Raw genomic sequence first — 26,157 nt, 5'->3', positions numbered from 1 at the left:
TGCGGAAGTGATCAAACGTGAAACCGAGCGGCACGCACGTCTAGCGAAGCTGGGGTCAAAGAATTGCCCAGCCCCAGACGTGCTTCGTCCATTGGACCCATTGACGTCAACTAATCGCCGCCGTCTGCGATCCGCTATCGGACAGTGATATCTCCAAAGTGGTTAGGCCTAGGAACGGTCGCATCGCTTTCTGTGCTAAGAGAGCTTTGTAGGGCACTTTTTCTTCAGCAAAGGGCACGCCAAAAGCACCCTAAAAAAGGTTCGCAATTTATAGAGCATGGTTACTGTGGTGTGCCCATGACCAGGCATGGGTGCGCTTGTCAGTGGAGACGTGCCACAGTACCCTGCCATGTCATATTGGCACTTAAAATGACATTTGCGCAGAGTGTGTAAATGCAAAAATTTTCCTCCGCGTAATGAACATCCCCTCTAAATATGCGTCAATTTTTTGGGAAACAAGTGCGTTTTATATGCGAGTAAATACGGTACATAAGATATGTACAATCTAAAAAAATGAAAGACAATTACAATTTTCTGTAATGTGAAATCATAGCGCAACTCTTGAGGAGGAGGAGGGGAGGGTATTCATCTCCTCCTCCATTTAGAGGAAAGTTTTTGCTAAATTTCCTGCTAAACTTTGCGAAAATTTTCCCGCTAAATTTAGCCGGAGCTGTAGTGAAAATTTTCCTGCTGTATTTAGTGGGAAATTTAGGGAAAATCTTCCGACTATATTTAGTGGGAAATTTAGCGAAAATTTTCCCTCTAAATTTCGCGCATAGTATTAGATTTCCCACTAAATTCTGTTTGTTCGACGGCGACGCGGACGCCGCTCAGCCCGGAAACAGGTGCCTAAGAGTTGCGCTCTACAAAAACATGAGGGGTACTACACAAAAGAATAATTGTATCAATTTACAGTCGGCGTTAATTGATGCTCGCTCTTGTTTCTGTAAGTCGGCACGTAACACTGGCCAAAAATGCTAGCAAGAAAGCATATTTTTTTCAGAAAAAGACACAGCTGTTGTCTCGCACACTGAGAAATTTAAAATAGCACGCTCTTCGTTTGATTTAGATGCAGTTTCCGCAATGCAAAACATTACAGTTCCTTCCCCTCACAAACTGAGAGGGTAGCGAGAAGAGGAACAACGAAATTGGGGGGCTGTTCCGGCGTATTGGTAAGAACTTCTGCCACTGGTACTTCTTTTTCAAGATTTACCGCAATATCCCGAGTCATCGCCCACCCCCTGCCGCTTGCAATTCATAAAAAGAAGTGGGATGGGCCATGTCTCGGTGGGAAAGCACAGAAAGGTTAGAAAAAGCTTAGAAAACACCAATTTTTTTTTAAAAATATGTATCAAGCATGGCTGCACAAGAAATACAATGAAATAAAAACTCGAATTAGGGCCATTGTTTTATACAAAAAAATGCTCATTAAAAATATTTACTATCGCGATGTCCGTTGCTTGCATACGAACGATGAACACTGCCGAATGGCATACAATGCGAACGCTTGTTTCATGATAGCATGTTTCTAAAACTTTTGTTCCCCGATATAAAAATTTAAAAAAAAAAATGGAGCAAAAAAAAAAAGAAAAATGGCCATTATGAAAATAGAAAAAGTAATAAGGTGCAACGAGCAAGCTTGCAGGCGAAAGAAGAGATGCTGGGAAAGCGGGAAACCCGGTGATCGCGTTGACAAGTATTTTAGCGTTGGGCCAAGTCGGGCATCTAGTCAACCACAAGGAGCAGGCACTTGTGCAACTTTCTCGTTTGGTGCATGCATGCGTGCGCTCATGCACGGCGTGCTATGAACGCGGGATGAGGCGGCGTTGCTGCGTGGCGCCACGTCAGCACCACAAACACAGAGCTCTAAATGGGACGTTTTACAAACGCCTGTGTGCGGCATTCCAACAAACCTTTATTTACCGGCTGGCTTTGTCTGAAACATCGCACAACCTTACCAACCGCGGTCGCGACGTTCCGGAAGAAGGAGATATTCGCAGTGACCTTATTTCTGTGGAGACAAACTTTGACTTCACACTCCGCAGTTACATTCCGGGATATGGGGCATTCTCTGACCGCGCAATCCCTGAATGGGTTAAGGCTTGTGTTACCTTTTCACTTTAGTTTTTTGTCCGAATGAACTTTTTTGTAAGCAAAAGATTCTGTTATCTTCTTTGTTTTTCTTTCGCATGCATGTACTCTGATTTCGTTTTGCAGCCATTGGGGAGAAGGTTTGAAAACAAAGTGAAGTGTCTTCCCCTTTTTCATTTTACTTTGTCACGAATTTCCTCTAACCGTAAGGTTTGCGGCTGCGTCATTCGGGTAGGACGAATTCTCACGGATCGCAAGGTTTGCGTTGGGGTACAGTGCAGTCCACTTATAACGATATATCGGTTATAACGATCGATTTTATAGAAGCATCAATTTTTGCATCGGTTTTATGTAAAAATAAACCATATATAGCGATGCATTTTTTTCGGCATATCGGATATAACGATTAATAAATGATCGCGTGGAATGTGTTTACTACGAAAATTCAACGGAAAATGAGATAAAAATGGTGAAATTCCGCGAAGAAACGACCGAGATCGGCGGACGCGATGATCGCCGATGGGCCCCGACCGAATACTCCGTGAGTAGGTGCTGCGCACGGCCTCAAAACCTTGGCGCTATCATCATCATCATCATACCCGTAACCTCGTAACCCCTCCCCGCCCTCCTCTTCCCCGCGTTGCGGGCGTGAAAGATGGCTCCGACGAAGCGAAAAGCTATCTCCTTCGAGGAGAAAAAGCAAATCCTACGTGATAGGCGGCAAAGATTCAAGGTCGGAAGTCTCGTCCGGAAGTATGAACACTCTCAATCGACGATATCGACCCCCCTGAAATCCGGGGACGTCGTAATGAAGAAGGCTGGAACAAGCGGCTTTGACGACCAGCGAAAAAGGCTCAGGGAAGCCTTTTTCGCTGGCTTTTTGGGCAAAAATTGATTTTTGCCCAAAAAGTGGGATGGGCGATGACTCGGGGATGGGTGACGAGTCGGGATATTACGGTATTCAGAAACCGAATATGACGTACAAAAGAACAATCGCTGTCGCGAGGCAAAAATGAGGCAAACGTCAGGCGAAGTCTGCCGGCGTCGGCATTCTCCCGCCCGAGTAGCAATGCTGGCCAGCGTCAATGTCGTTTTGCACGCAAGGTAACGAAGTAGCAAACTTGAGAACAAAGTGCCGACATTCGCCGCACCACACTAGAGTACAAAGGTTGGTTCACACACTTGTGTTTGGTTGCAATCGAGTGCATTACGCAGCCCTGCTGTCCCTTGAGATTGCTTGCAACGAGGAGACACCGGTGCCACCTATCCGGTGGCCCAGGAACGCTTGCGATTTCCATACCTTTCCTAATTATTTTTTCCGTATTACTCTTTCACTATGGGCTTGATAAACTTATGACAATGTTAAAAACACCCGTTTCTCATAGGAAGTGTGTACTCTATCTCGCAAAGACTGCAAAATCTTCACGCTAGTAGATAAGGGGAAACACTGGTCTTGAAGCTTTCATCCTTACGTGGAGCACAAGTTCATCGGCTTCTTGCACAGGGGTTGCGATGATGTCAGAACGCCAAGCTCTTATTAAACAATTGAAGAAAAAAAAAAGCGGGTAGATTTTGAGGCATTTAGCATTAACGTCTACCCACTATCCTTCCAATCAAAGCCCATCAGAACTCAGTGTCTTCCTGACGTCGCCGCAACCCCTGCGCAAGAGGCAGACGACTTGCTCCTCGCATTGTTTGATGGAATTCGACTCAATGAAGGTGCACGAGCTTGTTCAGTTTCTCTTGCTGATTGCAAATATATCTGGTCAGTTTTCCAGTCAGCAGTTCAGTATCCACAATAATTAGAACTCACCTGCCTGTTTTCAGGAACAACGCGGGAAACATTCACTCAACAAAAAATTATGTTTAATGCATGGCCAGATACTACAAAGTATGAAGAATACAACGTCGGAAGTACCTTCGAGATTGAACCATTATTGGTGATTTTACGAAGCATTGAAGGTCAGTGTTCAACATGTGGCAATTAAGTGATAAAACGCTAGATCAGTTGAAAAATTTCCAGTAAAACTTCTGCCCTCAGCATTGTATGCCTCACATATTTTGCAACATATTGCATTAAAAAAAAGAAAAAAAAAAAAAGAAAGTGATATTGATATTTCTATTTGCCCAAGATGCCGAGTTATTCCTCGAGCAAATCTGCAAGGAGCGCGAATTTTGTGTTTCGAGAAAATTCCGTTTCAGAACTAACTTCAATGCAAACCCAGCCTACATAGATGTTAAAAATTGATATTTTAGCACTAATAGTGATGCACAAAATTAGAAACTTGCCAAAACAGCTCTAAACTTTTAGATCACTATTACAAAAAAAGAAAAAAAAATTCAGGAAATTTTTGGCATATAAAAATGATTTCCCCTCTTAGCGGCGGTTGCAGGCCTACCTCATAGATGGCGTTGGTATCCCAGTGCATATTTTTGCAAGTGGTCACGAGTGCTTAATGACTGCTCACATGCAAATGTGCGAACCAGACTTAAATGTTGGCCTACAGATAACAAACGACTGGGGGGCACGTTTTGTACTAAACAAAAGCCCTCATTACAAAAGGGTTCTATGGGACGAGTACAGAGTGGAAGGGCACCTCATTGGCTGCGGCTGTGACTGGTAGCGGCTGTTCCAATTGGTCGCCGATGCCGATGGCGAGGCAGATGTCCTTCTGGAGGTGTTGCAGGGGCATGTGGGTGGCAAATGTGCCCTCAATGATTGCTGCAAGTCCAAACGGCAACACTGTCGGCAAATGGCAAACACGACAGCAATGAAAACGGCCGCGCGTCAAACGTTGTGCCATTTGGAAAAGTGGTGTGCATCCTTGTGGCGGCGCGTGAGGCACCCTGGGAATTCTTGGGAAAACTGCTCTGTCGTACGGTTGCCTCTGCTAGCGTGAACCGCATTGCTTAAGCTTGACAATCTCTCCTTCATTGTTTAGATTTCTCCAATCTTTGAAACAGCCCACATTAGATAAGGAACCTTTAATTACGCTTCGGTTGACTGTACTTTCGTTGTCGGGCGTTTCATTTGCCAAGAATGCAAAGTTTGTGTGCTGTTTTGCTAGCATTATAATGGTATCTACCATTTTCACTAGCTGTTTCTTTGCTTCGCTTAGATGTAAGGGTATGCTGTGACTTTTGGTGATCATTTTCATAACCTTAGCGTCGCTTGAGAATGCATGATGGCAAAGTAGTAGCGAATCCGTAAAAGCGCACGGCACAATTAAAACCGAAAGGAAATTGAGAGCGAAGCTTAGACAGTATTAAGTTATGCCCACAAGTTAAACTGCCATGGTTCACTGCTGTGGAAACTCAGTGAGGCTACGGTAACAAATGCAACATTTGCGAGACGGGTGGCGCACGAAAGCTCACCAGCTTGTCGAAAGCAGGAATTCAACCCACGACTTAACGGCAAGAGGGGCGGTGGTACCTCGAGCTTACATACCCCACTGCACGATGCCTCTTAAACTGGATGAAACAAGGTGCTTTATCAAAAGGGGCATATCCTAACCCCAAAGGGTCGCAAAATGTTAGCTTATGATCAATGCATACATAAAATGAAATACTCTGGCTGCACTCTTTGTAGCATTCACCACCACATTTCGCTAGGCCAGAGGCTCCTCAGAGGGTCTTCACGGGTTCCCCAAGCTCCCCTATTTCCTCGACCCCCTTGCCCCCGAGTAGAGCGTGTCCCCGGTTTACGCACTATTTTATCGTATCTAAGCCACCCATTGATGCATGAATAAGAGAAAAACACTCCCTAGAATGTGCAACATTATTTACAAGCTTTGTAGGCTTCTGCTCCGCTTTATTATATCATTGCGGAGACCGGCGGGGGTAACTCAGTTTTGAGTCGAGACATAGAAAAATTCTTCGAGATTGAAAAGCACGAGAACTCCCGCTATAGATTAAACTTGGCTTGGCTAGAGAAGCCTGGAGAACCTAAAAAATTGCTAGGGCGCCCGCCGGAAGTGCTGGAACTTCTGCAATAGATCCTTTTCGAAAGTGTGCGCCATCTAGTAGACGCTATGTCAATTATCTGAGTTCACCATTGTTTGGGTGCACACTCCGAGCATGTGATGGACATGAGGGTTGTGTAAATGTTTAGCGAGGACTCTGATCCAGTCACGCGATTCGTGCCCAAGAAACGGCGACTGCCAACGTTGCCCAATGGGGTTTTGAAAAAGGGCTACAGAGCCCTTTCGAAATCCTGTCGAGCAACACTGGCGGTCGCCATTTCTTGGTCATCACTTCCTCCGTGAAGCATACGACCCGTTGAGAGTCGACGCTGAGAGCAAGTGTCCAACGGACGCCCAAGGCGCTTGTCCAAGACACAGCCGGCTCGGAGCAATCGAAAAAGGCGCGCACTTTTTAGAAGTGTCAAGCGTCCATTTGAGCACCTGCAGCGTCCGGTAACTGCAGCGGGAGCGTACCTTGCCCTTTCTGAGTGATGATGGGTGAGTTGAGGTCCCCCAGTTCCAGGATCTCCAGCAGGTCCTTCTGGGAGAGTTCGGCCCGGTCACAGAGTGCCATGGCCTCCGAGAGGCCCGCCAACGTTGTGCCCAGCAACATGTTCAAGATCAGGTTCATCTTGGAGCCGTTGCCCACGTCCCCTGGACATCCACGGGAAACGACAGACGTGAGCGCTCCGCAAGAGGCGAGGAGAGGCGACCACTTCGAAGACCGCGATCGTCGACAAGGTGAGAGCGGCGGGGCTTCTTGTCCTTCGACACGGAATATCTCGGGCTCCTGGCCACTTCCCACAATGCTCTTCCACGACAAAAGGGCGCGTACACCGGGCTAGCTTCCAGTGACGGTAGCGGGGTCAAAGCCAGCCCGGTGCACGCGCCGGGCTAGCTTCGACCCCGCTACCGCCACGAGGTCGAAGCCGGGCCGCGACCGTGAGAGACGCAATCTTCGAGTCAAAGCCTGCCAAAGCTAGCACTCCCGCCGGAGTGCTAGCTTTGGCAGGGCTTTCTTTTGCCGACACTACGTGCGACGACGTTTGCACCGTCTAGGCACAAAATGCGTACAGAGTTCCTCCGTGCAGCATTGGCGCGAAGCGATGCACACTACATTCTGCGACTCCAATGCCTTTTCCGCAATAAAGTATGGCACCAGACACGCGTCTCTGACCACCATGTTGGCCGTTTATACCGCCCTTGCGTCGAAAGCGGTTCAGAAATAACAACAAAGGATGTCGCGGGAGCCAACGGGCTCCGGCGACGTCAGGCGTCATGACTCTGGTGGTTTCTCATAGGAATGCAGACAAAAAGGGCGGGCGTCGCTGTCGTTGCGACGTCCCGACTATTCCGCAGGCTGTTAAGCTGAACAGTAACCTGTGACAGAACAGGCGTCTGCCGCATCCGGCTTTGTTGCAGTGCCACCAACAGGAATGCAGCAGGCAACAGCACAACCGTGACAACCGATTTTCGAGCATCACTAATACAGTAAAACCTCGTTATAAAGAAGTTGAAGGAGCGGTCGTAATTACTTTGTTATAACCATTACTTTGTTATAGCCAATGTCCATTTCTTCCAACTATTCAAGCAAGGGGAATTATGATTGCTTTGTTATATCCATTTGTTTGTTATATCCCATTTTGTTATAACGAGGTTTTGCTGTACGAAAAACTCACTGGGCCATTGTCCATCAAAGATTAGGCACGAAAATTTATGTTTAATATTTTTATACATTACCTACCACAAAACCGCCGGTATTATCAGCTGATCTCAGTGCCTATCAATACCAAATTATTTTTCTATTGAAAAGGTCACATGCTCAAAGTAACTGAACGCGGCACTGGGACGGAGCACTGTGAGAATTAATCTTTTGCGAGGACAATAGAGGACTGGAGTGAGCCACAAGAAATGACACTTTGCGCCACAAATGCCAAAAAGTTCTCGTTATTGTTCGGCCCCGCAACAATGCCCCACAGACACTGCAAAAGTTAAATGAATAACGATTAAAGAAAATTTTCGCAACCTCAGCCGGCAGAAATTGAGGGACCACTTTTTGGACGCGGTACACATACCAGTTGGAGACGCGTTTGATGCACCATAATGACAGTGCATGAAAGGGACAAATTTTTTCGATACTTTCGATCTTCGTCTTGAAATGTCATCGCTGGATGGATGGATGGATGGATGATGGATGCATGAATGCAGCTGAGCCCTTTGGATTGGGCGGTAGCTTATGCCACCTAGCCATTTTGTTTTACCATTTAAGCTTAGAATATTTAAATGTGAAATCTATATTTACTCCGCACTACAAAGAAAGTTGGGCTATAAACCCCCTTGCCATCAGTTAATAAGAAAATACCTAGTTTTCTCTCGCTTTCTGCCACCATTCACTTAATCTTTGCTTGGTAATCTCTACAGTCTTGAAATCCAGTCTCCCTTCGCTGTCTCTAAAACCCAAGGACTTTATTAAATCCATGTTGCCTTCAGTAGGCATAGGGTGAAGCCCTTTACAGTAGATTATCAAGTGCTCAGCCGTCTCGTCCTCCTCTCCACAAGCAGTGCACACCGTATCCATTTCCTGGTACCTCGCTCTCCAGTTCGCAGAACACCCGTCCTCGCCTCAAACAACAATGAGCTTCCCCTAGAATTGTCATAAATGCTTTCTTTGGCAATAACTGTTTTGTTTAATCTATAGCTTCAAAGAGTCGTCTTTGTCTGCATTCCGTCTAGCCACCAATCTCTTTCTGTGGCCTTAACTTTCTTCTTAACTGAGACCTGCTCTTCCGTATCTCCACTATAGCCTAAAAACTTTCCTCTTAATTTCCTAGTGCGCTGTCTCCACTTTGTGTCTACGCTCCTCATGTATATATAGCTGAAAACTTTTCGTGCCCATTGGTCCCCATCCATTTGCCTCAACCGATCCTCAAATTCTATCTTGCTCACCGCTTCCCTGTTCTCAAAAGACGCCCATCCCATGTCTCCTTGTACTCCCTGGTTTGGCGTTTTGCAATGTGCCCCCAAAGCCAGCCTACCTACTCCGCGCTGTTTTATTTCTAGTCTTGCATGCACTTCGGATTTCACGCATAGCACTGCGTTTCCAAAAGTCAAGCCAGGGACCATGACCCCCTTTCCAAATCTCTTTCACCACCTCATACCTGTTGTAATTCCAAAGTGCTCTATTTTTCATTACAGCTGCATTTCTGTTGCCCTTACCCCCTATTATATACTACATATATTATATATCGCTAGCAGATCTATGCAGCGCCACCTAGCTTGTGTCAGCATTGCCGCCGACAACAGGACAAGCGCAATGCCAAGACAAATGCGTCTGCTGCCTTGGGTGGGTCGGGAATTCATTAGCGATGATGCCATGCACAGGCGGGCCGGAGTACGGGCATTTGAAAGATGCGCCCTGCCGTTTGCACTCCATTAGCAACTGCCGCTCTACGTCGCGCCGCATTCTGCATCGCTCTTTGCCAGAACAATGAGGGAGAGGGCCAATCTTTCTTTTCTTGGCGTCAAAGCGCCCACCCACCCACCCAGGTAGAAGGCGTGCCTGCCGATGGCCTCGAAGCAGCTGGCACAGTCGTTGAAGAGGGACCGCTCGCCGGCCGCCAGGATGATCAGCGTCCCGTCCTCGGCCGGCTTCTTGGAGCCCGACACGGGCGCCTCCAGGTAGCGGCCGCCCCGCAACAAGATGGCCTGCGGCAACGGAGACGCGCTCGTGAAGCCGCTATTTGGGCGCCCCTCTGGAATTCCCTCTAACTCTACTGGGTTTGCCCCAAACGTTTTGATCAAACTCCCTGACCATTAGGCCAGCTTCAGATGTGGAAATTTCCCCCAGCAACTCGATGTCGCAACGCCAGGAACACGGGCCACCTGCGTTCGCACGCAGCAACTGATTTCTGCGATTTACCATCATCATCGTTAAACTAGATTTTTCTTGCACTATTTAGACACGCAGTTACATGCTATAAACATGTTTTCATACCTTTAAATGTCATTGAGAATACTAATTCATCTTTCTGAAATGGTTTATTTCCAAAAACGATCGATTTCAAACCAGACCCAAGTCCTTTGTTGTCATCATCACCGGCCCAGGGTGTCATGTGAAAATATTGCGTCCCTGATTTGATGCTGAAGCTACAAACGTCTCCGAGTTGCTCGTCCATTTCCAGCCAGATGCGATCCGAGCCATTCGTGTCGCACTACGGAAAGCTATGGAACACTTGCCAGAAGCACCGAAATTCCTGGGGAAGTTGTTTAGTCTGAAGCGGGCCTTACGAAAGAAGAAAATGCTGAGGATCGGGTTGTAGTGGCTGCTCTCCTTTGATCCGGCAAATCGGATGGTGGCTTACGCCGCCTAGCGATGCTTCGAGCAGTTGTTACTCTGTATGAAGGCTGTCTACACCGCCGCATGCCACACCCTTCTGCTCTGTTGCATGTTGCTGCGCCGTCCATGGCACCTGTTTTCCCCGACTTAGCCAACTTCTCGAAAATTTTCCAGATGCTCTGAAAATCCCCGTCAACATCAGTTTTTCCAGATTGGCACAGACAACCTGCTAACATAGCCGAGAATATTTCCAGCTCGTAAGTAGGGTTCTGCATCTTCGGTAAATACCAATGAACCCCTGAAAATAAATGTCCTTGCCCGTCTTACCAAAAAAAAAAGTAAGAAAAAAAAGGAGTTGAGCTGCTTTTGAATAAGAGAAACCCAAGCCCCACGGAAAGAAATCTTTAGCTATGACTTAATTTTGTGTTGGTCCGAAACACTGCTCTCCCCCGAACTGTGCGCTTTTTTCTTCGGGAACCATGCCCACTGCCCCGCCTTCCCCCTCTTACCGGCACTCAAATGTTTTTCAAGTACTTGGGTCGTTCACATACAGTGAAACCCGTTTAGAACGAACCCACGTACAGCGAATTATTGTCGATATCGAACTCATGGAAAATTTTAATAAGGATGCATGTAAAAAGTACTTTTTATAACGAACAACATATTGCCTATATCAAACTTTTTTTTCCTGGAAAGGTCTCAAAAAACGCGCAAACAATCGTCTTCTAGCCTGTCCCTTCCCCCAAAAACAGAAGTAGGAAAGAAAGAAAATTCCAAAAGCTCAAGTTGCGAACATAATTGAGCGAAGAGAAGCGATTCAAAAGGAGAGATAAGCTAAAAAACAAACTCTGCACGCATGCCAAAAAAAAAAAAAAAAAAAAAAAAAAAGTCTTTCCAGCGAGGAGTTACACGGCGGAAGCGAAGAGATGAGAAAGAAAGAGAAGCTCTCGGCCTTACAACGAACGCATCGTAGAAGTTCGTTGTAAATGTTTTTTGCTATATCGAACTACTTGCTATATGAAACTGATCGTAGCGTTTCCTGCTGTTCGTTATAAATGGGTTTGGCTGTACTCCCCGCAAGTTGGGAAATTCTATGTCCGTGTCCTGTTTCCTTCGACACAAGCCTGGACAAATGCCAATATTTTTGCCAATGGCAGACTTACACTAAAAAACACAAAAACTGTAAAAAAAACAAAACAACCAAACAAACCCTTTGTACTTGAGAGACTTCCCCCCCCCCCCCCCCCTTCCCCTAGAAATATTAATCACTACTGATAAGTTACTGACAAGCGTAGGAGTTAGGTAAACACCCTGAAACGAGCGACAACGTCTGGCACGCACCTCGGATATGTCTTGTGACGTGTCGGGGTCTATGGATGTCATTTCCACGTAGCCCTTGTTGTTCCGGATCTCTTGCAGGACACCGCAGTTCCCAAACACCATCTGAAACGACGTGCACCAACGGCAATGAAGTCGTGCGGAGAGACACGCCTGTATCCAAAAGTCGACTCGAATGATGGGTTGCGCCTGCCATAGAAACCGCACGGCATTTTCTCGGAAACCTATGAATGTGCAACCACAAAAGACAGAAAAAAAGTGAGCATTTCAGTTTTCTTACCTTTGAACATGTGTGTAATCATTATGAGGGCAGACCAAGTAAGAGGCTCAAACGAGCCTGATAGGGCGCAAGCTAACTTGTCTAGTAGTGTTTTAATGCGGAAGCATTTACCGTCCCATGGAGCGAGCCGATGTCATCAGCTCAGAAGCCGCGCCAAACGGCACCTGACCTTTTCCAAGTGAAGCCGCGATCTGATGGCTCTCAGCTTTGATGCTGCGCGAAAAGCCTAGCCAAACGGCACCTAATTTCCTTGCTCCCAATAGAGAACAGTGAAGCCAAAACATTGGCTGGCGCGCGTCAATAGTTTCAAGGACTGCCACCCCATGGCGCTGCGGGTCCGCACCGCCAGCACGCCGGTCAAATGAACTGCCTGGCCGCCGAGCAAGGCAGTGGCATCACCGCCAAGGTCAGTGCAGTGAGGAGAGGGCGCGCTCGGCTGTCCACACCAGTGCACCGCAGACGAACTAAGGAACCAGAACGACGACATGCATGCTTTCACATTCACAACTCATATGAAGTGTTTAGGTGTACCTAGAGCCTTTTTATCATGAGAAGTCAAGTTGTGCCTGTCTGATTTTGCTCCCAAAAGACCGGAAATCATTTGGGAGCCAAAAGACGGTTTTCGCTTGTAGACGGTACAGGGGTGGAACTCATGAAATGTGCTTGGGAGCAGCCACGGGAGCAGCTAAAACAGCTGTTTTGGAGCAGGTTGGGAGCAGCTAAAACTACACTCTGGAGCAGGCTAGGAGCAGCTCAGATCAGTTTTCATTGCACTCCAGCTTGTATCTTAGACAAGCACGGGAGCAATTTCAGTTGAGCTTAGCAGCCCAGATAAACATGAGTGGTTAGGGACCTAGGCAGATGGGATAACAGTGTAACAGTTGCGAAAACTTGGAACTTTGTGAGCCTTGATATTTTCTGAGTGGCTTTCAGCTGCTCAAAATGCAAACCAGCACCGCTTATCGCACAGTCCACACGTCCTCGACAGAGTGATTTTATGTGCGAACCACGTGACGTGCGTAAGCAACGAACGTGCAGTTGCGCGGAAGAACAGGGAAACAAATTTCGAGTTTCTCATATTGCGCAACTCAATATCGCAACAAAATTCGAGTTTATCCTATTGTGCAACTCAATATCGAAGCAGCAGACTACGATTAACGGAGTTATCGTATTCGAAGCGATAAGCAGGAGCAAGGTTAACGTATGCCGAGCAGATCTACCGCTCGCGTGAGAGCTGCTGGCCGGCAAGGTTTCGGATCGGACTGCGTTTCAGATCTATCAAATCACGATTTATCTTGCAGGAATGCGGTTCCAACTTCTAACGATGAAGTGCTCAAAGGAATCTTTTGCTCATTTGTTTTCAACTGACTGACGTCCGGATCCCGGGCTGCGGAGCCTCAGGCAATCTGACGCTTAACGACTCGACCTTACCTCGACCGACTTGTTTAACCGCTTATGGTTGAAGAATAACAATCCAGAGGCAGATGGTGTAGCGCTTGGAATCCGAACCCCGAGTTTTTTTCGCACACTTCCTACTCGGGATACACAGGGAGAATAAAGAGAAAAAAAGGATTGCAAGGCCGACCAAGCTAAACGCGATCATTGTTGCCAATCGAGTCGATAGAAACCGAAACCAAGACAAAATACAATTTTTTTGGCGCACGTTTTCCAATTTGGTGCATAATGGCGCGAGGTATTGACTGTGGCGCAGTTTCCGAAACATGGCACAGGATGGCGCAGACAAATGCGTCTGGCGCAAAATGGCGCAAATGGCGCAGCCGTTCCACCCCTGCGGTAAAGGGTGTATGGTTATTAACAGGATGAAAATGAAAAGGTGTCTCCTTCCCGTGCCTGGCCCCCAGCACCTGCTCGTTGCCTTCCGCAGTGCTTTGGCTGCGCATGCATGCCCATGGCTCATCAGGCGCCGAAGCATCATAGAAGGTAGGAACCTTGCGCCGGGGGTGAGGCAACTGAAACTTTTCACTTACCTCGACATCCTAACAGTAGCTACAGTTGGCGACTGAACGTTGTAACGAAAACGCTGCAAGCGCCAGTCATGCATGCTTCTCTTTCGGCTTTGCCCCATCTTGTAGTTGTGTTAATGAAGCAAAGCTCCCCGCTTTTGGCGAGACAGCAAAGCACTTTGTTTCCCAGTCTGTAAGTTGCACAAGCCCTATGCACGGCCGTTTTCAGAAAAAGAAAAGCTGGCATATAAGTTGCACCTTTTTGTACGACCGGCGAATCTATGCTGCCACACTTCAAACCGGCTTTGCCCGCCGAAAAAACAGGCTGCCAGCAGGTGATCGGCAGTTCCAACTTTGAGGTAAATGTGTATAGAGCCTACATCTTGCACAGATAAAATCTATATAGAACAAAAAAAACATTATGGTTATAATGCACGAAAAAATTTCGAGGACACCTAAGCACTTCTTACGAGTTGTGAACGCAAAAGCATGAATGTCGTTCTTCCGCTCCCTTAGTTCGTCTGCGGTGTACTGGCGTGGACGGCCACGTTTCGCTACTGCTGAGGTTGCGGCCACCGTCGACGATATAGATGCCTCAGGCACAGTCATCTCCTTGGTGCCGAAAGAAACAGAGGCAGAGCAGTGGTCGAATGCGTGCTCTTATTAAGCTGCCGCAGCTCGCCCCCCCCCCCTTCCAGTAACGACTGACACGAGAACAGCGCCCGAGCGCATACCTTCGTGACGAAACAGCCAATGAGTATCTAGGAGCCATTTTTCTTAACCAATGAAAGAATGGGCATTTCTTTGGCGTCGTTTTGCGGTTACAGATGCTGCTGGCTCCCCTCCATAAGATAGTTAACGCTTTCGCATAAAACAAAAAGTGACCTGTGCTTTGGAAAATGCCGAAAGTCAAACACAAATAATGCAACAACAGGCGGACTGAGAAGGCTCACCTCTTTCGCTGCGTGGGAGTTGGAGACGCAGCAGAAGGTGACGTCCGAGGCAGCAACCACGTCCGCCGGCGTCAGCCCCTTCGTGGCCCCCGCCTTCACAAAGTCTCGACACTGCATGAAAACGAGACAGCCTTTGTTTTCCTGCCGGATGCAAATGCTGCTCAAAACTTGCGCTCCCTCATTTCCTTAAGTGGTTTGGGACGTTCCAAGGATTCGGCAAAACTTTGCTCTCGACTCCAAGCTGTGTTTTTCTCTCATTGCGCCGTCAATCCCAGCTGCATTCGGTTTAATAAATTGGTGCTTACCAATGTTGCTCGGCCAACTTCTTATTAGAAGCATGTTTATTTTTACCAACCAAGAAGTAGATTATGCAGAACTAATTTAGGTACTTTGTTCTCAATGCTACATACTTCTTTCAACTGGCCCCCTTGGCAATCATTAATGTGCAGTTGTAAGCAAGCTTCAGCTTTTTGTTGCAGGTCTGGGAGCAGAAAAGATCCTCTTTAAAGCAGTAAAAGCTCCGCTGTGGAGTAGCTCAGGAGTCACAAAAGTCATGCTTCCTAGCAGTATAAGTAAATCTTGGAGCTGGTCACCCAGGTCAAACTTGCAGCTATAAGCTGAGAGGTGTTTTTCTAAATACAAACAAAATATCACAATGAAAAAGCATCTCCATATGACGTTCCAGAAACATTTCCAAGCATACCCTTTTCCTTAAATATAATCCAGCGCATAGCATAAAAAGCAAACAGCATAATCACAATTTATCTGAACGGCAGCTATTCAGAACTGTCCTGGTAGCAGGTTGGTTCCTCTTATGGACTTCCAATAGAAGGCATAGCCATTTAAAGAAGCACAACTTAAGCCTCATAAAAACAGAACATTGTGACCTTTAACAACCCATATTACAAGTTTCATAAGTTGAAAACAAAACCAATTCAAGATGCAATAGATGTGAGATAAAGCCATAGTACTTACTGACTAGTTTTCATGATACAATAAATGAGCCCTAGAAACACTCCAGTCAAACTCATTGTTTATTCCCAATATTCCATCCTCCACTCCAGCTAATTTAGTTTAATATACTTTGTTAATTGTGCCATTGCACAGATGATACTTAGGTAAAGGTGGTAACTAAACGAGTTGAAGTAAACACATAAGCTTATAGATCCACCCATATAAATCTTCCCACAATACATAAGTATCCTCGCTAAATTTGCAATAAAATCGTATAAATGCTGCAGTCTATCATATATACTAGCTGCAGAGCATACCTAAGGCTTGTGTAGTTCAACGTCCTGCTCTGGAGCAGTGCTTTACCCTTAGCATGCAGTTGCGCTGCGGCAAAGCAAGATTAACAAAATCGCAATGAATACTCCGTGTTTCTTGCTTCACTGCAGTGCACCAGTGCGCGATGAGACACACACTCAACGAAGCTACCTGTCCAACTGTGAACAGAACCTTAACATGAGAAATACTGCACGACTTCCGAGTGCTGTCAGTGTTTGATACAGACATCAAATCGAGTAGCACGTTATTTAAGGCGATAATCAAAGATTTTGAAAATTCGGACAAGCCTACCGTAATGATACGGCCGTGTAGCAGTTTGGCTAGAATCTCTATTACCCTAATTACAAAAAGCACCCTCACCCTTAGCCACAGTTAGGTGTGGCTTCAGTCAGAATAGACTGTGGTCAAGGGTGCCTGTGTAACTAGGGTATAATTTGGTTGGATGCTTCATTTGACTGGAAGTCCCAGTTAGGTAAAATGGGGAGACCTCAGCCAATCATATGCACCAGTAAAACCATGTAGATGAATTCAGATACTTGAGCCAAACAAAGCATTTATTTAGTCGAATTAGAGCGTCCGGTCGAATTAACCTTTCAGCCAAGTTGAGCCTTCAGCCGAATTGACACCTCAGCAAACTCGACACGCAACCAGACACAGCGCTGTATCTATGTGTTCATTTTACTTATCCACGCGCCTTTTTTTCTGTCTTTGCATTGTTTGCTTTTCATGCAACGCTTGCCTACTTGCCCAACTCAAGTTGCTACAGTGACTGATAAGAAGATAAGAGAGCCCGCTGCTCCGCGGCGATAATATCGCAATGCAGGGGAAGCGGTGTTCCCCGAAGTGACGCCAAAGTCAAGTCAGCATTACACAAGCATAGCTACCACAGACAGCCGGTCCACGGCGTTCCATACGCAACGCTTTCTGGAAGCCTCGCGCGCACAATACTCGTATTGCTTCGTATTATTTCGTTTCCAACCCTCTCTCTCTCTCTCCCCCCCACACACAAAAAAAAAAAAAAAAAAAATACTGATTTTTTTTCATTTAAAGATTGAGAACCACCGATAGCTTATCTATGCGGCCTGTCACCCACCGGGTGACCGCTCCAGCTTTCCTATCTTGGCGCACCCCAACGCACATGAACAGCCCGACAGCGTTGGTTAGCAGTACTACCGACAGATGACGCCACCTGTGTGGAAGTAAGCTATTCAGTCTTGCCAACAGCTGCCAACGCAAATGCAGTAGCAGTCGCAAGCTCAGAATTTACGCCGCCAACTTTTTGCAGTTTCCTTTGCACTAGAACGGGAAAGTACCAGCATTCATCGCCTTCGTGGGCAAGTCGAGAGCAGTACATATAAAAAAACGCCCCTTTTCATATTTTTATAATGCAATTAAATGCAAAGCTGCAAGCTGGACAAGAATGACGAAAATAATCCCTGGAGAAGGGGAACAAGAGGAACGAAGGACAAACACAAATCTCTAAAAACAGCTAGGTGACTGCTGCGCAACCGAAAAAATCCTCCTGGTCCGGGTATCGAACCCGGGACCTCTCCATTACAGGTGGAGCGCTCTACCAACTGAGCTAACCAGGGGTTAGACGTCAGTAGAGCAAACGGGTTTTATCAGCCGCCGCCAGTCTAACACCAACAAGGGTGAAGCTTGCAATTTAAGGTTATAACTATAATGCAATTAAATGCAAAGGTGCCAGCAAGCTGGACAAGAATGACGAAAATAATCCCTGGAGAAGGGGAACAAGAGGAACGAAGGACAAACAAAAATCTCCAAACACAGCTAGGTAACTGGCGGGCGACCGAAAAAATCCGCCTGGTCCGGGTATCGAACCCGAGACCTCTCCATTACAGGTGGAGCGCTCTACCAACTGAGCTAACCGGGGGTTAGACGTCAGTAGAGCAAACGGGTTTGATCAGCCGCCACCAGTCTAACACCAACAAGGGTGAAGCTCTAATTCAAGGTTATAACTATAATGCAATTAAATGCAAAGGTACCAGCGAGCTGGACAAGAATGACGAAAATAATCCCTGGAGAAGGGGAACAAGAGGGACGAAGGACAAACACAAATCTCCAAACACAGCTAGGTGACTGGTGCGCGACCGAAAAAAGGACGACAAAGTGAAAAGTCCTACAAGGGGGGATACAGTCTTAGTTTCGGCATTTGTGTGTCTCGGGCATAATTATACCGAGCGCCAGGTAGGAAGCAAAATCTCCGACGCAAAGCGGGGAGAATCGCCGATGCCGTGACAATAAAGGACTACCCGACGAACTCGAACTTGGGGTCTGCCAACGGGGTAGAGCGATAAACCGGCAGCTGAAAGCGACCCCCACCGGCCGCAGCCATGTTGCACATTTCTGACCACTAAAACGCGTCTCACTAAAACTGTTTTTGTGAGACGAAGTTTGGCCTCGACGAAGTCCCGGCTGTCGAGCGCGGAGGCTGTGACTATTCTTGCGGCTAAAATAGCAAAAGACAATTACGACTACAGATAAACGAAAAAGAAAAAAGAAAACGCGCGACATTATTGTTTTTATTTCATCGCAGTTTCGTGATCAAAACACCGAAGCACGGGAAAAAGGTGGCCGAGTTGAATTCAACAACTTTTTTTTACCCCCCCCCCCCCCCTTTTCTTCAAAAAAAAAAAAAAAAAGAAACCGACGACAACACACATATCACTTCAAACGGTGAGAGAATCACAGGAACTAAAACCATTTTAAATCGATCACTATACCGAGCAACCCTAGCAGTAATACAAACATACTCGAGGTAGCTGCTATAAACAACAATTGAGTTGCTTTTAACAGTCTCCCTTCAGATTGGAGATAAGTAAAAAAAAAATAAGGATTTGGAAATGAAAATCAAAGAAGAGAAGCACCCCGAGAGCGCGAATAAAAGCAAATAACGAATTCCAAATCACAAAAGATTCATAATATCGCACGTGTCGCTAGACCGAGAGTCACCTAATAGAACACCCTTAGAGAACAGGCACTTTATTCCCCGTCTGTCTTCTGGGTGCCGCCATTTTGGTGCCTAATGCTTAGACGGCACAACTGACGATCGTTACCACGCGAGAGTGAGACTTCCCAAGCTTGAGGAGATACGCCATCAGGAAGCTTGGGCCAGATAATAATCGCTTTGCTCTGAGGCGGCCTTTTTAACATTTCTGGAGGACGGAAAAGCGTGTCCTGCAATTTCAGACGAAAGCATCAGATAACTGGCAACACTGATTTGCAACACCACGATGGTTCAAGTGTCGTCACTCCGCAGCGCAGCTGATTTAGTGGCTCTAGTTACACACCAGTCCCACCACACACGCGTCGTCGACAGACGGAGAAAGGCAGCTGTTTTATGTACACATGCGTCAAACACAACAACAACAAGAACAAATGGTCAAAGCACGAAAACAAGCCACATTCAAAGCGTACGCCTAAACCCGCCGGAGTTTTCCCCTGGCAACACGCAATGCGCACGCCGTCGCTGCAGGAAAAAGGAAGCAGAAGAAACCAGCCTGGCAGTCGACGTCAAACAAAAACAAGTAAGCGGAACAAAAATAAATAAGTCGTGCTTGGCCGATTTACGGGAGGAGAGCTTCTGCTCGGATAAAGGCTAAACCGCCGCATAAGCGATGCAGCGAGCGACGAGAGTCAGCGACGAGCGACGGAGATTCCTCACTGCCGCCCGTTGCGTCGTTCAGTACTTGGATTTCTCGAAAACGTCGCTCATCGCCTTGGTCGCTTGCTCCCGTCGCTTTCATGCGGCTCGCCTCGTCGCCCGAAAGACCGGCAACAAAAGAAACACTGACCTTATCGTTCGTAACCATCTGCACACTCCGCCGCTGTATTCTCCCCTTTCCCCCCCTCTCTCTCTCTCACACGCACGCACACACACACACACACACACACACACACACACACACACACATATATGACGAAAACAATCCCTGGAGAAAGGGAACAAGAGGGACAAAGGACAAACAAATGTTCAAACGCAGCTAGGTTTGTCCTCCTGTCCCTCTTGTTCCCTCCCTATCTCCAGGGATTATTTTCGTCATCCTTGTCCAGATCGTTTGCACCTTGCATTTAACTGCATTATAATCAAACACACACACACACACACACATACTTTTTTCTCCCACCAAAGTTCGGATATTTCGCAAACACTAGACCGCAGTATCTACGCAAGTGAAATGTACAACAAAATATAAATCACCGTGTTTTGTTTTCAAATCATAAAAAAAAAAAGAGGTACGGGTCATTATTTGCTGTTTTTTCTCATTGATGTCACCGCTATAATATATTATCACTTTTCCGCATCCGTACGAAACACCTTAAGCGCAGTGCACACTTTTGCAACCCAGTAGGACGAGAGAGACAAGACCGGTCTTTAAGGGGGACACTAACACCCCCGAAAACTATTTTTTTAAATTTTTTTTTTGTTAGGCGATCTGCCGTTATGGATGTCAAAAGACCACCCAATCAACCTTTTGCTACACCGTCACGTGCATTTTTTTTTAGAAAACAAACAAAAAACAAAACCAACTGCTCGAAACCGGAACTGGACTGGGGAGGAAGAAGAATTCCATTTAGCGCTCTCTGGGCGGCACCATTTTGTTCGACCGCAGCGCCTCCTCCACATATCCGAGAAGTTCAGCGGGTTCGGCGGGGTAAAACGAGAGAGAGGGCACGCGCCCGACTCCGCTAGCAGACGACAAACAGGGAGGTTGCCGTTCTCCATCTTTGGTCTGTATCGGCGGGCTCTACCTAACATCGAACTCTTGCTCGTGGCTGCCGTTGTGAAGTGGTTCGCGTTCTTAGAATAGTTATGGCTACTCCAAAATCGGGCTATAGCTCTCTGTTGTTCTATTTTGCTAAATGGTCAACTAGCATATCTTTTTTCCGCTACTTAAATAGCAGTTGAGTCAGCCGCCAGTACTACCCTCAACTACTGCTTGTATTGCGGCAGGAGAGCACGTTTTATTTTGTGGGAACCATGGGGTTCCCCCTATCCCTATCCAGGCCTAGCTTCGAGCAGGCCGTGGGAGTCGTCGTCACCAATGGCGTCGGCCTCCCGGATACAAGGAACCACGAGGCCGAATTCCCCAAAGGAGCCGGTTCTCCCTTGCCCATTTGGGTGAATGTGCCACTGGCACACCCTTGAGAGTTAATGGACGCGACTGCTAGTGGCCTCCCCGGGCGCGTCCATTCTCCGAGGCTACATAAGCTGGCCCCGAAGGTGGGCCATTCTCCGAGGCTCCATAAGCTGGCCCCGAAGGTGGGCCAGGGGCGGCTCAGCAACACTTCCTTTGACTTCCTTGCTCTCAAGACTCTGACTGACTAGCCAGGGGCTCTCGTCGGCGGAGGCCCTGGCTCTACGGAGCTCGGTTTTTCTTTGTGGGCCTCCGACTTTCCGTGAATCTGTCTAACGCGGCAGCGCGGGAAACCGACCGGGTGATACTGGCAATTGAGCCAGCGCCCAGACTTTTCATTGTCTTGCGTGTTGGCATTTCAGTCAATAAACACGTCTTTATCCGAACCCGAGGAGCTTTGTGTGTTTCTAAGTGGTAACCCCCACAAAGGGGAAATCCCACAATTTATTATTTCAGACTTCCACTCATGGTCGCTAAAGGCCTACACCAGTACGACCTTTTGTATAGTAAAAAAGGTACAGCAACCGGATTTACTTTTCGTCAAAGAGACCGGCCAATCTGACACAGTTTTCCATAATTTTTTTTTTAATTGCACGCAGGTAACAGCGCAATTGGACCCTGTGAGTCTTTTTATCTAGCATAATATTACACGACAACTGGCATACCAAAATCGGCGGATCTGCGCTTGAAAGTTCCAAAATGACGCTATTTTAAACAGAGTTTGCACGCCAGCCGGACGCTAGCTACAGCCCACTCGGCGGAGCAGACGACATGCGGGGTGAGAGGGGGAGTGAATTTTTTTTTTCTCTTTTACCCTCTCTGCTATGACCCTAATGGAAAAAGGTCACGTAATTGTCAATTTTTTTTAATCAACGTATGTGCGTTTTTTTAGAAGCAAAAAAAATATATATATTGTTTTTTATTTTTAATATTGAGTGTGTGCCTTGAATGACCCACGACTTCGATTATCTCCGGTGGTTGCGTCTAAACCATAGAAAACAGCACGTCATCACAGAGAAGAGAGAGCGAGCGCGACTCAAACCGGCCGATTCTCGATCGACGGTTATCGGGCGGAAAGTAAACGAATTTTGAGGCCCAATTTGCGTTCTGGGTCGTTGGACTCTCAGACATCAAGTACAAATAAAAACTTCGGCGCGCATAAATACCCCGTCAGTGTCGCTTTAAGTTTGACCGGCCAATAACACCAAAAAAAGCAAAGCCGCCCCCCTCTTCCCTTTCCCCACGCAGACGACGCAGCCGTCACTCACGGAAAGTGACGCGTGGAAGTGGCAGCTGTACAACGGAGCGTGCGGAAGAGCGTCGCACTTCCGACGACGTTACCGCTGCGGGTGCGCAACAACGCTCTCACGCCGAGCGCGACCAATATCGCTCGTTGATACGAATACGCACGCCTGGTTCGTAGCTAGCTGAATGGAGCGCACACACAGCCCACCATTCATCGGCGTCGGACCGGAGCCGAGCCACCGGTGAACCGAAAGAAATAATAAAACGCCGGGAAGATCGCGACCCCGAACGAGAACCCCCAAGAGGCGCAGTACGCGAAAGTCACGGGGGCCCGTGTCACGACGTTCTTCCGACGGACAGCTTCCATTAAGTTGTTGACGCGGACGCGCTCAGCACTCGCGCTCCGCGGGGGCCACAGGTCGGCCTGGCTGCTCTCCAAACAAACAGAACCGGGGAGCGAGAATCACTTGCCGCGTGAAATAAGCACTATCTACCCCCTCGCTCACTGTCACTTTCCTGCGTGTTTACCCAGCACCGACCATTGGATTCACTCGAACTTACGCGAAATGCGAACCCACCTGTACCTAAAACACATAAAGGCGCATACACATACGCACCCACACAGAGAGGGATTGGTGACCGCACCTGTTAGCGAGCTCGGAGCACAGGATCCCGAGTTCAATCCCCGCTCCCTGCCCGTTTCGATCGTACCGGCGTGTATCGCTACTGCGCGATGCGCGTTAGAGACCCCCAGGCAATGGAATTGCACTGGCTACGTTTCTCTGCGCGGAGACTCGTGCAAACTGGGGCTGACTCAGCGCTGTCTACACAAAGGCACGAACAAGCACTAGTGATGCACTATCGATAGTACCGGGAAAGGATAGTTGATTATTGATGGTAGTATCAATAGTTGGGTTTTAATCGACTATCGATAACTATGGAAAGTCAGCTTTCAGAAAACTACCGAGTGTTACGAAAATTAAAGTCCTACCCAAAAAGGGAATGCCGACAGATTATGTACGGGCAGACAACGCGTGGTTCTGGGAAAATCATGAAACTGAAAGGAAACAAAGCATAGAGCTGCATTTTCATTCAATGCATTTAGAGGTAGAACAGAAATGGCGTTTCGCTAGTTTTCTTGTGTACATATTTTCTATATTCGTGGGGTTCAGATATCAGGCTGCACACTTTAGTACGCACGCATTTGTAAAACTATGAAGTATATTCAGTATTTGTTTTTGTCTTGGAGCTAGGAAAAACACTCGCTGAAGACATTTAGCATCAGGGTTTTCACAAGTTTGGTTCACGCTTGTGTTTCCTTTAGTATTCACTTGTCACATATTACTTCTCACAGCCTTGACCACTAAAAGATGAAAATGAGCACTCCACTGGAAATCTTTTTTTTTCTCTTCTGATTATGGTTATTTATGGTGTATTCCCGAAAATCAGGAATTAGCTGTTGACAAAAGCAGTTAGGCTTGTACGCCGTGAAATGTTGCCGCTTTTTGTTCGGTTCCATTTTAGAGTACTTTAATAACTGTGGCTGGGAAAATATTTACCTGTTAGTATAAAATACAACTTCAAAATAAAGAAGCCGTCACCTAATATATATATATATTTTAAATCAATAAATGTAACAGAGATTTTGTTGTGGAGACTTCAAATCGAATATTATCAGATGAAAAACTTATACCAAGCCAACATGGTTAGTTCCCGACGCTTTTAGATTTGCCATTCTTCAAGTACAGTAAGTTTGCGAACATAACGTTAACTAAAAAAAAAAAAAAAAAAAAAAAAGAAAAGATAAAAGCGAAAATTTCCCGTGATCCAAGTAACGATATTGTTGGCGATGAGGCAATATATCAGTGCACAAAGCACGTGAATTCGAAAGGTAATACTGTTCTCTTTCTTTCTCGAAACCTGTTTGGTTCCCAAAGAAGCCACACTTATCGTTTTCGTCCGTGTAGTCATGTCCTCCTAGTCGCCTATTCGATCATCATCGCTAGCACCATATTCAAACAGGGCTCCAGATTTCCATTTTTATCATTGAGCTCTGCTTATAAAAAGCAATCTAAAACATAAAAAAAAAAACGGACTCGATATTCGACTATACACAATTTCACGATAGTCGACTACTGAAGCATGATATCGAGTATCACGGCAGTCAAATATCGATAGCGTTACGAATTTACGATAATCGACAATCGGTAGAACTATCGATAGTTTTACGGCTATCGATGGCACATCGATTGTTTTTCAATATCGATAGTTAAATTTAGCTTCCATAATCGATAGGTTTGCACCACTAACAAGCACGCACGCAGGTCGTCTTCTTTGGTAACAAGTGGTACAATAAAAGTTTTACTCATTCTGTACTTGGTTTGGTTATTCACTTCGAATCTTTAAAGCAGACAAGGCAACCGCGTGCACCTACGTTCCCAGCATTTTCCCTGGCGCTTGGAAAATTTTAGCCAAGATGTCTATCAACATTTTGACGAAATTGAGATCTATCTCGATCGAAGAGATCGATCGATGATCCCAATGCGGTCAATAATGCGGTACAGTTAACGCTCCGAAACTACGGTGCGGCAGCCGCACGATGGATCATCTTTTCATCACAGTGAAAGGGGTCACGAAAAGAAAGTGTATCTGCCGGATATTAATTTTCGTATATTCGTTACGGTTAATCGACAAAGACATTGATTCCGAAGTATTACGGGGAAATGCTGCGTTTGCATCGCACAAACCGTGTTTAAAAATCGCGTCTTTTTCGAGACCACCTGAAACGACCATGCGACACCTCTCGGCAGCACAAAAATCAGAACGTCAAAAATAACCATGTAAAAAAAAAAAAAAAAAAAAAAAACGAACAGGAATTTAATTTTATTCCTCCTTCAAATAATAAATTGGAAGTGGTGCAAACAGTGAGTTATTTCTTGACGTTCTTCCACTACATCACGTGATCGAGGTACACTTTCGGTTTCAAACATATCAGTCTTTTGTCGTTTGGTAACCATCGTACCTGCGCTGGTCGTCCCTCCGCGGCTCGCATTCGTTGCGAAACGCGGTTGTCGGAACGTGATTGAGGAATGCGATTAGATTAAGCTATAAAGTTGAGCAATACAAGCAAGCTACAATCCAAAGAGGATTCGAACTCACAATTTCGCGAAGTCAGTAGGACTTCGCGAAGCAGAAACGCGCGCGCGTGACCTCTCGACTGTCAGGGCATTCTTTTCTCGGGCCGCCTATTTTTGCGGGCTGGCCGTAGAACGTATACAGTATGTCAGTATTTCCCCCGACCGGCGGACGCGAGTTTTCCATCGATTTTCCTTTACCACGACCTTCACCGGCAGTGACTTGACACGCCACTCCTCAAGCACGCGAAGGCGATTCGTTTCACTTCTATTTCCAGCCTTCTCGTCCTTTTTTTTCTGCGAGCTTCTGGTCGAAGCGAGAACGTATTCGCGTCTTGTCGTTTGACTATCGTATCGGGAAGCGGTTTGACCGATCCAAGTTGCAAACGATTCCCTCACAAGCTCTCC

The 26,157-nt window shown here is 46.7% G+C and overlaps 1 protein-coding gene across 2 annotated transcripts in view; it reads right to left on the bottom strand.

Moving 5' to 3' along the window:
• Positions 1–26,157, bottom strand: part of LOC8039788 (putative oxidoreductase GLYR1 homolog) — an 82,631-nt gene that overhangs the window by 3,953 nt on the left and 52,521 nt on the right. For both annotated transcript variants that reach the window (XM_042289946.1, XM_042289945.1), the window contains 5 exons: positions 14,925–15,035; positions 11,731–11,832; positions 9,596–9,758; positions 6,528–6,707; positions 4,689–4,813 (listed from right to left, as the gene is read on the bottom strand). In XM_042289946.1, coding sequence (XP_042145880.1) covers positions 4,689–4,813; positions 6,528–6,707; positions 9,596–9,758; positions 11,731–11,832; positions 14,925–15,035 — 681 coding nt within the window. The remainder of the gene's footprint in view (positions 1–4,688; positions 4,814–6,527; positions 6,708–9,595; positions 9,759–11,730; positions 11,833–14,924; positions 15,036–26,157) is intronic.

This window comes from Ixodes scapularis, unplaced genomic scaffold (assembly GCF_016920785.2).
Source record: "Ixodes scapularis isolate PalLabHiFi unplaced genomic scaffold, ASM1692078v2 PGA_scaffold13__105_contigs__length_92229423, whole genome shotgun sequence".
NCBI classification, from domain to species: domain Eukaryota; kingdom Metazoa; phylum Arthropoda; class Arachnida; order Ixodida; family Ixodidae; genus Ixodes; species Ixodes scapularis.
Note: the sequence above shows the minus strand (reverse complement) of the source record. Positions and strands in the feature narration are given on the sequence as shown.